At 36.8% G+C, this 12,525-nt stretch overlaps 1 protein-coding gene and 1 pseudogene across 1 annotated transcript in view; one reads left to right on the top strand and one right to left on the bottom strand.

Annotated features, from left to right (window-relative positions):
- Positions 1 to 451: 451 nt before the first annotated feature.
- The window catches only part of LOC145990105 (uncharacterized), a 65,593-nt gene continuing 53,519 nt past the window's right edge, over positions 452 to 12,525 (bottom strand). Inside the window, exons 9-12 of the mRNA XM_083125759.1 lie at positions 5,963 to 6,084; positions 4,205 to 4,374; positions 2,420 to 2,543; positions 452 to 1,427 (exon numbers count right to left, since the gene is read on the bottom strand). Coding sequence (XP_082981885.1) covers positions 1,346 to 1,427; positions 2,420 to 2,543; positions 4,205 to 4,374; positions 5,963 to 6,084 — 498 coding nt within the window. The 3' untranslated portion in view covers positions 452 to 1,345. The remainder of the gene's footprint in view (positions 1,428 to 2,419; positions 2,544 to 4,204; positions 4,375 to 5,962; positions 6,085 to 12,525) is intronic.
- Positions 10,872 to 11,626, top strand: LOC145990068 (chloride intracellular channel Clic pseudogene; annotated as a pseudogene).

The raw sequence follows: 12,525 nt of genomic DNA, 5'->3' as shown, positions 1-12,525 counted from the left end.
GGTAACGCTAAATATGAGATGTCCAAAATTAATATAAATTAAAGCTTGTACATATGCACACCAACCACACAATTGATATGATAGATATAGTTGTGTAGATTGTTAAGTAAATATCAAATTAATACATCCTTATAAAATTGACTTTTGTGTATAAGTATAAAACTTTCAAATCCGCAAATTTCAAGTTATTATACAGGGTGGAACAAAAGTAGGTATACAGTACACTGTCGGTCGGCCTGGCATTGTTGTTTGTAAGTTCATTATCCTTTTCAGATATCTTGATACTATGAATGATGGCTGGTAATTTGAAAGTACACAGTCGTAGTACTACCATAACTTGTTCATTAATTGTTGATGAATAAAGTCACTGGTACTGTATACCTACTTTTGGGCCACCCTGTATTAAAGGAAGAAACCTTCGATATTTCCCATCTTTTCCCATCTTTTTTTGCTCTTGATGCAACTCATTTTAATTGATACGATTTGATTAGTAAGTCACAAAAAATATATAAATTTACGGGTTTATTTCCATGTTGGAGAACATGCACATTTTTCTGAAATTTCACGAAAACCACATTTTAACGCGTAAATAGCATATCAAATCAACAAATAACATTGGGAATGTTATGCGATTAAAATGTCATGGAATTTTAACAAGTTGAATGCAAAAATGTAACACTGCTAAACAAACTACCGTTGAAAATTGTACAAAGTTTTATGTAAACTGTTTCAAGTTTCAAAAATTTTATTCATAAAATAAATTAGTTGTTAAAGGATATTGTACTGAAAATTATTCGAGTTCCGTAAATATTATTGTCCAGTGCATATTGTACTAAATACTGTAAATACTGTTCTTGACAACTACTTACATCAGCATGTACATCAATATTACACTACTTATTATTAAAATTGTAAATGAGAAAACAACGTTGTCATTGTGAATTTTATGCAAATCTGGAAGAAAAAATAATGAAAGATTCACTTTAAAAATGGTATTTAAATTTGTTAACACTATAATATTTAGTTCACAAAATATTGATTTTGAATCTGTTTCAAAATCATTCTGTTAAGAACTTCAGTTTCAGCAAAATGAATATGGAAGTTACATAATTAAGAATTTACATTGAATTCGTAAGTAAATACAGAAACAAAGGGCGCAAATTATTGTCCATTATAGTAGGTCTTTTTTCTAATAGTCTTACTTTTATTAGAAGCATGTCATCGCAATCTTGTAATAACTATAGCGAGCTTCCGTAATATCTATATGACGTATTTTTCATTTTTACATTGCCTGTACTGTATACCACAAGCATATGACAGATTTTTTAATGTATTACATTATACATTACAGAACAGTTTCTGTCATATGGCTATTGATATCATCTAGCTTCTGTCCTGGTTTCTCATATATATGATCAGCTGGTTCCCTGAAAATAATAAAATTGTACAAATGTTATAACACAATATTAACAAGAATAGTGCTTTGTGTTTCAGTAACATCGTGAGTGAATACTTAGTGACCTATTTAATCACGGACGCAAAATGTTTAGTGTATTATGATGCACTAGCGTACGCAGTATTTTTTTCGGGGGTTTGGGGGCTGGAAATGTAAAGGTGGATCCTACATAGATGCATTTTAGGGGACAGGATGCACAACAAAATATTCTGAAATTACCAATTTTAACATTCATTTAAAAGTTATTCAAAGACAAAAATGGTGATCGAGGGTCTGCTTAAGAGGGGTTTGCACTTACCATTTTGTTTTTTTCCAAAACTCTTTAATTCTTTTGTGGGAAAGTTTTAATTTCCTCAAAATTTCGGAAGGAACCGTAGCCCCATAAACTCCCCCTTGCGAACGCCAGTGTCATGATGAGATCACTTCATCATCTCAATATATTAAAGTGCGATAAACATATAAATAAATCATAAAACGACATTAAATAGGGTAATTTCAATTACTGTAGGTAGACGTAGACCTATTATTACTTCGATATCATAACAACATGAAAACTTGTGATTTAATTGTAATAAGCGTTATAACAACAACAATAATAATTATTGCAATATTTTAAGTTTCACTATTGAATTATGTGGTTTCGTTATATCTGCCTCACAAAAAAGACATTTTCGTATAAGTTTAACACATTCTTATATCTAATCAAAATAATGTATTGAATTACACCTAATATGCTAAATATATTGTATGGAACTTTCTCCTCTTTAATGTTTTTTTTCAGACTGGCAGTTTTTCAACATACAAAAAGATAGGTTTTAGTGTTTAACGTGCAGCCATTTTTATAAGATGGCGAAGTTGTACACCTGGCAACGTGAGATATCGTTATTATACAGTTTAAGACGTTGTTTTGAGCTTCCCATGATATTTCAGTCTATCATTCCTAAAATGTTCTACGTAAGTCACCTTTCTATAGTTTTCTCTGTATGATGGCTATAGATGTCCACTTCATCTTCTGAATCGAAATCATCAACTTCATCCATGACTTCTGAAGGTAGGTTATCAAAGCCGATGTTATCTATGCCACGACCTTAAAGAAATAATACAAATTAATAGGTTGTGCAAATGTTGAATAATAACACTCTTTATTTCTATCTCCCTCCTCTCTTTCTCATTGCGTTAAGAACATTGCTTTGCATTATTTTTTCATAGAAATCAATATGATCAGAGAGTAAATTTCATTACTGTCCAATAGAAAAATTAGTAGGTTTAATCACATTAAATACCATATTAACAATGAATTTATCATAATATGTAGTAAGAATCTTATCTACAATTATTTTCTGCAATATTATTAGAAAATTTTAATATTTGACAACAAAATTACAGCTTATTAACTTAAACTCAGTCACATATAAAATGGAATATGTGGACTACTTCAAGGAAACCGGGGGAAACCTAAATTAAAAGGTGATCTAAGTCGACATGCCTGGCCACGCTGCTTGGTATTTTTCGTGCTTAAATTTGACCAATACTAAGAGAATATCCTTCTTCGTCTAATACTAAATGTCTGTGTTACTAGTCAACCCAAAAATATGGAATTAAAATAGGGTATCGTCGAATTCATGTAGTATTCGTATTACATTGATGGCTTTGTTGATTCTTATTCATTCTCCAATGTAAGCTTGGGCAAGTAAAATATAAGGTTGGTAGATAATAAGTGACTCCATTAAGGGTGAGAATACGCATTGACTGACGAGAAATCGCATCATGTGGAGGTATGTGAGTTTTGAAAAATGTGTTTAAATCACAATACCGTAGACATTTGAGAGCAAATACAGGCTCAACCAGGACTCGAACCCGGTTCTCTGGCACAACATGCCATGGCTCTATACCAGCTGATGTTCCGAGCAGCCTTGGTTTAATTTGATTTTTCGATTCTTCTCTTTTACCTGTGTCGAAATTGTCCCAGTCAATTATATCTTACCTTAAGGGAGAAATGAGGGGAAACCGCTTCGGTACTTCGGTTGAGAGATTAATCGTATGGTGTTGCAGAGACTGGGTTGGACTCCTGGTCAAGCCTTAAATTTCTACGTGGTAAATGAGTACTTTAATTTGACGGTACCGCAGCGCTTGAGAGAGGCAAATATGGCCAAACGAAACGAAACTTGAATTCTGCAACATGGCAATGCACCTCCACATTCGTCGCTCCGTAACCGCGACGGTATCAGGTAACTGTCGTTCCGTACTAGCTAACTGGACGTATGCGAACATCTGTTTTGTTTCCAAAGTTGACAGTATACAGTGGGACGCATACATAATATCAGGCAAATTGTCCACCATTATCTTCATTCATTTTTCTTATTCATTACATTCTAGGTGTTTTCAAGGAATTTTATTGTACTGACCTAGTGCATAAATTATTAACTGCTTCGTGGGTGTTTTGCTTAATTCATTTAACCCCATATTGATGAAAGTAAAGTAAATGAACATGGTGTTGGACAATTTGCCTACTAATATTTATGCACCTCACTGTGCCAAGACGCGTTACAACAATGGAAAAATGCTGGGAGTGATATATTGATACTTTGAAGAGGATAAATTCGATTAAGTAAGTGCTTGTAAACAATCATTTTAATTGAGGTCCATTCCTTCTTGGACAGACCTCGTACATGATTTCAGTGTTGACTATGCATCTAGTTTTGTAGCAATTTTGTGAAAGACTTGATCCTATGAGGGAAAACAACATACTTTGCTGCCAGACTGGCTCGTAGTCGTTGAAGTCAGGTCCTGCTTGGCAGAAGTCGGGTATGGGGCCATCGTCTAGTCCTACTGGGCATAAAAATGGTGGAACATCGTGTTTCACCGAAGGCCAATTGACGTCCTCAAACTCTGGCTTAATATCAATCGGTTTCTTCACTCTATTGGAAGATATAGTAAAAACATATTAATTAATGTCTAAAGTATTATATGACAATGTGAATGTTATTAACATTAACCATAGTTTCAGTGGCCGAGTGCATTGATTGTATGCAAGATTTGGAATACCCAGGTTCTTGGTTCGGTTTCTGGAAAGGATATGGCTGTTTTATTATGTTTCTTTCTCTTATTCATCTTCATTGTTGCGATTTACCTATAGAGAGAAAGGCAAAGCCCAATTACAAGAGAATAGTAGGAAACCGGAATCTATCACCCATTGCAGATATAGCTAGAGGAATGTTTCTAGATAATGTTTTGAAAATTAACGGTATAATTTTTATTTTTAAAACTTACACATAGAACACAATTGACACAAACACAAATAGACGTGTCTTTGAAACGAACTTTTTTTTAAAGATCTTTAGTAACAAATTAATAAAATTAACAGTAATAAGTATTAATAAGATTAACTTAAAAATAGATGGAAAGTAAACCTTTTGTATCAACGACTGACGTACGCAGCGAAAGCTGATGGGGATATAGCCCCTTCCAAAATTGTTAGAATTTCAATATTTTCAAATGAAAGCACTAATCAACTCCGGAAAAGTAAAGCGCTAATTGCAACCCCCCTTAAAATGATTCCTGATTTCCATTTTTGTCATTGAACAAGTTTGAAAACAAAAGTTATAATGATAATGCATACCCAAGAACGCAGGTATGCATTACATTTCCAGCTCCCCTGAAAAATCATCCTGCGTACGCTAGTGGTATTAACGATGAAGTGAAGCGCATACATGCCAGAAAAGTTGGTTAATTTTTTCTATAATTACAAATATGCATTCCAACGTGTCTCGGGGACTTCTGTTATTAAAGATATAAATGTAGTGCTTTTTAAAATATTAATGTTTTAAAACGTAGAAATTTTCGGCGAAAAATTCAAGCTGGAGCAGGACTCGAGCCCTGGTCTCTGGCATATCGTGCCATTGCACGAGCCGGCCTGGCCTCACCTCATTATTCGCTCTCTCTGTTTTACCTACGTGGAATCGTCTCTGCCAGTGCTACCGCAATGGGATCTGTTGCATTTGAAACACAGTAGACTTCGACGTACCTGGTTCCTCTCAGCGTAGAGATGTTAGTTACTGAAGATTAGGCACACACAGGAGATGTACTACGTAGAAATTTTTAGCGAAAAATGCAGACTCGACCAGGACTCGAACCTGTATTTTTCGCTGACAATTTATACGTAGCACATCTCCTGTGTGTGCCTATTCTTCAATAATATTTTAAAGTTTTACAGAAATATTTACAGCCACATGACACTTAACTCAGCAGTGGGGGCGATTGAGTTCCAAATCTGGGGGGGGGGGAGGGGTAAGGTGCCAAAACTGGGCGGGCAAGGACAGTTTACTTTCTCTTTATACAAAAGGTTTAGCATAGTGTGGGGGCAAGAGTAGCAAAAAGTGGGGGGCAACTGCCCCCCTAATCCCCGCCAATGCTTAACTGTAGTAATTCTGGTTCTGGGTAAGTACACATTCGGGGGGAGAGCGTACTTACTCCATTGGTTAGTGTAGCTCTTAAGAATTCACTTACTTATCGTATCTCTTGTCTATTCGCAGGCACCACACCACGATCATCCCCAGGACGAACACAGCCAGCGTCACGAGGGATGCGACTGTCCACCACATGAACTCATCTTCAGGATAAACATATAGCTGGAAAGAGCAAAGGTAAGAATTATATTTTGTTAAAAATGTCACATATTGCATTTGTTTCCCACAGAACCCTAAAAGGCGACTGTGGGAAGAGCATTTCGCTCGAGCGCCAAATAGTTTGCACGTACGACGCTAGATAGCGTACGGATTTGAGAGCTTCATCGCTCGAGCAATAGCACTCGAACACAAAACGAGCTCAGTAGTTCATGGATAATCGTAATTTGTCTTTTGTAGTGGGCACTCAAACATGGATCATACTTGGGTAAATATTGTAATTATCTCCATGTTAAAATGTAGTTTGGTCTATCTTACCAATAGAGTGTTACATGAAAATACAATAGATAATTGTGGGCTGAAACTGCCAGGATTACGTATATGTATGATTGCGTGGCGTCGCGTGGTGGGATTGCGGGAGGGGAGGTGGTGGGGTTTCCACTCCTCACTAGCTGCCATTTCTTCAGCCACCATGGAGCCGTGGAATGAAACGCACCGCGTTTTCGTTGTTGAAATGTTGAAATTGACGCCATTTGCAAGATGTTATTTTCCGCACTTAATGTTGGTGTAAATCATTTTTTTTTCAATAGTAATGGCATGCATATGGCTGTAAGGCTACCACACGAATAAAGACGAACTATTTTTATTTACTGTGTTATATCGTTTTAAAAATCATCAGGTTTTTCTGCACCGCCCTGTACAATTTACAAATTTATAATTAAACACCAAAGGTTTTCCGTTCATTTGTATTGAGTTCGTTTTGTTCTCTCTGATTATTTTAAATCTTGACAATAGACAATGGATCTGTTGTTGTATGATTCTTGTCAACAATAGAATGAATGAGTTAAAATTTTTGGGTGCGTCGGCACGTATGACCATTTTGCACCCTTCAAGTATACAAGGAGAACATTCTGTCACTAAATCTCTTACCTTAATGATAAAAATGACTGTAAAGGGCCCCTTGTGAAAGGTTAAAGAATGCAAGTCTGTAGAGGGTCCTGCACGGGACAAATACAACACATTAAAAAGGTAAGACTAGTCTAAAAATTTCCTCAAAGTGCAAGAGGGTCAATCTTCTCAAAAAGTTAATCATCTGTTAAAATACTGTCATTATCGTCCGACAACAATAGAGAATACAAGCTCAAGATTTCGCGGTGAAATCCATTCCATATATTTTAAATATACTCCCATTATTTCATGCGATATTGAACGCGGTTTCAATCAAAATGCCTTTCGGGACAACAGGAGTAGATTCACGTTCCGGAACTTAAAATAAAGTTTGGTTATCTATTGTTTTCGTAACAAAAAATTAAAGCACATTTTATATTTTAATCTTGCATTAAAATTGGTGTCATATAAGCCGAGTTTGGCAATCCCTTGTTTTGGAAACATAAAATAAAGCACATTTTGTGTTTGAATTTTGCATCACAATTAATGTCGTGTAAGCCTAATGCATTTATAGCTGGATGAAGGGCTTTCTTAATGAAGATTTCTGGATTCCACTTGAAACTGTAGGCCCAGTCACGATTAGCTTTACTGTGCATAAAGCGGACTTGAAACACCAACTCAATCAATCGATAATGAAGATTTCTATTTTTTACAATTGCATGTCCATATTTTATTCCAATTTTGATTAAAATAACTAATATGTACGAGGGTTACAGCAAAAGTAACGGCAACATTTTTTTTCGCGAGAATGCGGGACCTCATATACAAATGGAAAGTGTCAGTGTATGGTATTGTTGAATGTATGAACAGTGCAGATCTAGTGTACCAGGTGTGGGATAGGGGAGTGAGAAAACACCCTTAAAGATAGCATCGTGCCACCTGTGTTTACAAGTCTGAAAGCACAGGAACATTTAGTGTTGCCCACGAGACGAGACTTTGGCCTGTCTCGTCTCGTGGAAATGCTGTCTCGCATCGAAAATATTCGTTTGTCTCATGACACATGGTCAATCTCGTCTCGTCTCGAATTTTTAAAAGCCTGTCCCGTCTCGTCCCGTGGGCAACACTAGGAACATTGCAGGAACAAAAGGGGCACATACTACGGAATGGCACTGTTCTCCCACAGTTTCCACCAGCTTCCAGTGGCATTTTCTGCCATTTCTTTTTCGAAGAACGGCTATTCTGATACACGAACGCTGTTCACGCCATGGCACGACGGTTGACTTAACAATGAATTACCACTGCCCTCTGTACAATAACCGTTCATCACACTGCCAACTAATGATGTGTCCACATACTACGGGTGTCATGTTCTCAGGGACATACGATCTTATTGTGGTACCGTCGTTTAACTTTGTGAAAAAATAGAGTTTGCTGTAACCCTCGTAATTAGATATGTTAATACTTTTTACTACATACAAATAACAATAACCATAGAATAAGCGTAGAATTTTTAAGAGAAATGGGAGTTGTCTGCATTTTTCAAAATATAAGTGACTCACGTTTCCTAACATCAGCCTTGCACTAACTTTATAGTTCCTTGTGTTTTGGTTCCTTTAAACAGTTTGGGCCTATAAGCTCCTTTAAGTAAGTAAGTAGCAGTGTCGTATTCTTCATGTTACCGCGTTTACCGTCGGAAATAGCTCAATATTATGCAGACTAGTAAAACAAGCTTTTTAACTCGAATATAAGTAAATTACATATAATGAACTTACAGAATCGTTTATGTACGCCACTGATCACCGGTGAAGGGAAATCCAGGACCAATTTTCAGTGAGAAGGGAAATTTTTTAACACAAATATCAAAATTGACAGAAAATTTGAAGTTGCCGGACTTGTGCTTTTGTTTTACTTGCATGCCTTCATTGGTGTTCATTTCTATTAGCTATATCTCATTTTTTGATACGTGGTGTATAATAAATAGAGAACGGATGTTAAGCAATAATGAACACACTTATCCCGTTATTACCCCTTCTTTAATGCTACAGCACCTTTTCCCTTCTTTTTCTTTCATGTTTTGTTAAAAAAAAATGGGCAGAAAAATAATTATTTTCACTCTTCTTGAGCAGCTGTATGAAATCCTATAGTCTCATTTTGTAGAGAAAAAGGAGAGCTATAAAATGGTATAATATACAAAAAAAAAGGTAAAGCGCTCCCCTGTGCTTAGCACCACGCCATGAACGCGTATAGGGGGTGTAGGGGTAACGCCCCACACTTTCTTGATCCGGTCGTGAGTGGGGCTGATGTGATCAGCATCACGCCCCTGACCGCCTTTACCCCCCAGGGTTTCCCCCAGGTACCCATGTTATTCGACGCTGGGTGTGCACCGAGGCCGCTTCCAACGTTAGAAAAATGAAAAGATAGTTTTAAACTGTAGACATCATTTCTTGACGGAACAAGTTGTACCGACAAACGTCCTACGCAAGGATCTCACAAAATTGCAGAACCACATTAATTCGGACGGTTACGAAGTAGCAATTCCCGATCATTTAATTGATATATATTATCAAACCCCTTTAGTGCAATGTAAGATATCTCAAGAAAGGATATATATCCAACTGAAAGTACCTATTAAACAAATCCATTCAAAACCTGAAATATATGAAATAATACCAATTCCATTTGCTCATAACAATTTAACTTGCATGATTTCGTCAGTACCAGCACTAGCAGTAAAAGACAATAATAAAATTTCCACGATCGCAGGAATCGATTTACATGAATGCCAAATTCGAAACGGAAAATTATGTAGAATTCCAAATCATGTTAGTCGCCATGAAGGTTATTCATATTGCATCTCTAAATTACTTCAGGCTAAAACAGTTGAAGAAACATTAAACTCTTGCACTTACAAATGCCACGACTCTCATCACACCGACGCCATTAAAATAAGGGAAACGCTTTATGCCGTTGTAAACCCTCCACCCACAATTATATATCAATATCCAAATGGATCGACAATAATAGAAGATATTATAACTCACAAGGACCCTGGTTCTATCTTACCCCATGTAGAATGTAAAGTTAAAATCACTATCACTTCCGACATAGAAATACACCCTGTTTATCCATGCGACCACAACGCAGCGACTGTCACACGACAGATCCACCTTCTCCCTTCATCGTGGAGCGCTGACTCGCAGTTGTTTCTTCGCACGACGTATCCCATTTCACCTCAGAGAAATGTCTCCTCTCTGTACGATACGCTATGGACAACAAAAATACCCCATATCCATCTTCCGAAATATAAAACAGTGGAAATTCCTTCATTCAATTAATTTTTCTATCACGAAGAGACTCCGCTAATATGTTTGTACGTTTGGAATCTAATACTTACTTTCACCCTCTTATACGTTTTAAATGTCCACAAGAGACTATTCGCATTATGTTGCATACCTCGAACTAATGCACTACCCTTCGCAACTGCGTCTCATACAGCGACAGCGATATCTTTAATAATTGTAGGGACTATCTTATTTTTATTAATTACGGCATGTTTTGTTCGTAAAATTAAATCCTGTTTATGTTGTCGTCCCCTTGCACAACAAACAACCAGTCGACAAAAACCTACCTCACAAGCGCGCAGTATAAATGTCACAAATGAAGAACAAATAATTCCTGTAAGAATAGCACAAAATAGACATATCAGACCATCAACGGCACCACCCCCTATTCCTTCTTCTTCCAAAGCGCTGGCTAAACAATCTTGTATCGATATCCCATCACATCACTTTGACAGTATCTGTTAAGGCACATCACCACCGATTTGCACTTAGCCAATGGATTAGTCACCCTGTCCAGCAGGCAGACAGTGAACTTCTAAAGCCGCCCTACATTTGGCTGAGTACATGTCGATTGGTGTATGTCCAATCTCTACTACATTCCTATCCTTATTTTCTCTTTCTCCTTCCTTTCAATGGCTCAGACCACCTCTAACAGGTACCTACAAAACAAGAGCATCGTCGAAGATCGACAGAGGAAAACTCGAGGACAAACGCCGCCAAATTGTCTTCCACCTTCTACAGAATACAACTCCAGATTTAAATCCAATTTTGGAGCAACCCCCCCCCCCCCCCCAGATTTTGATGGACGATGGACTTGCCGTATTGGAGAATAGAAAGATGAAAGCCAAGTCAAGAAGAATGTTCCCGGAGGCTACACTTTGTTTGGACAGGACAAAGAAGGAACAGCATTGATTGAATGTGTGTCTATTACATTCAAATTGATACTGCTAAGACAGTACAATGCATCCAAGAAGAACCTTCTGTGCCAGTTGCGGAACTTGGAGAAGAAGTGTAAGAGGTTTCTCACCGAGGACAACATGAGATTCTTCCACTGTGATGCGAATCCCAGCTTACAACACCTTAGTATAACAGGCAAGTATTTCACGAACTTGGAAATCCTTCCCAGCAGGACCAATTAGTAGCATTACATGTTCCAAATGCCAATTCACCAGAGCATCCCAGCTGCTCAGGATGTCATCAATCATTACAAGTTCCAACAAGGTGCGAAAATGAAGAAGTTCGAAGAACTGGAAACGCCAACGTTCAACACTTCAATCCCTATTGAAGTCCCAATAGACTACATTGTGGTCAACCCTTAAGGGTTCAATACGACATTATTTCGTATCATTGTGTATATTTCTTCTAAAATAATTCACGCAATGATTGCAGATCAGTATCATTTCGATTACCCATGTCCTGAACTGATCACGTTTGTCCATGCATAGAAATGTATCTCACTTCGTAGCACAATTGAGACGAACCTGTTACATAGTGTAATTATGGCATGCAGTGTAAACTATGCCTTATCAAAAGTGAATATTATTTCATTCAGATTTGTAAATAATTATAAACTTTGGTTCAAGGATTTGACTATTTGGGTATTATAGTGTATAGTGCATCATGATTTAAGTTTTTTCATTGTCGATGTAGGCAAAAATTAGAAGGTGTACTTGAAAACGAAACATTACGGAGACAGGATGTTCTCGTCGGTTTGGAATGCAGACCTTACTATACTAATTTTATATTAATTAATTAATATTTTTATAATACATAACCATAACCATTACCAGCACAAGAGCTTTTTTTTTACGATGTTTTTGTCCCCTAAATTGATTATTTTAATATTACGTTATTTCATTCAGATTTGTAAATAATTATAAACTTTGGTTCAAGGATTTGACTATTTGGGTATTATAGTTTACACTGCATGCCATAATTACACTATGTAATCACTTAGAGAATATTCACTGTTTAAACACATTGTGGTCAACCCTTAAGGGTTCAATACGACATTATTTCGTATCATTGTGTATATTTTCACTTAATCAGTTTGTTCATTTTGAAGATAGAGCGCAGGTATGTACCTGGAGGACGGAGGCGTCACTCTGAACTTATAAAAGTCTGAGCCTTGTTACACAACCTCTCGCTAGTCCCTTTTCTTCAACCTATAATTAGATTCCGGTACTAAAATAACGAATAAGGGAAGGAGGAAACAAAT

This window comes from Lepisma saccharinum, chromosome 7, assembly GCF_977018435.1.
Source record: "Lepisma saccharinum chromosome 7, izLepSacc3.1, whole genome shotgun sequence".
Lineage (NCBI taxonomy): Eukaryota > Metazoa > Arthropoda > Insecta > Zygentoma > Lepismatidae > Lepisma > Lepisma saccharinum.
This window is presented reverse-complemented; position numbering and strand designations above follow the sequence as displayed.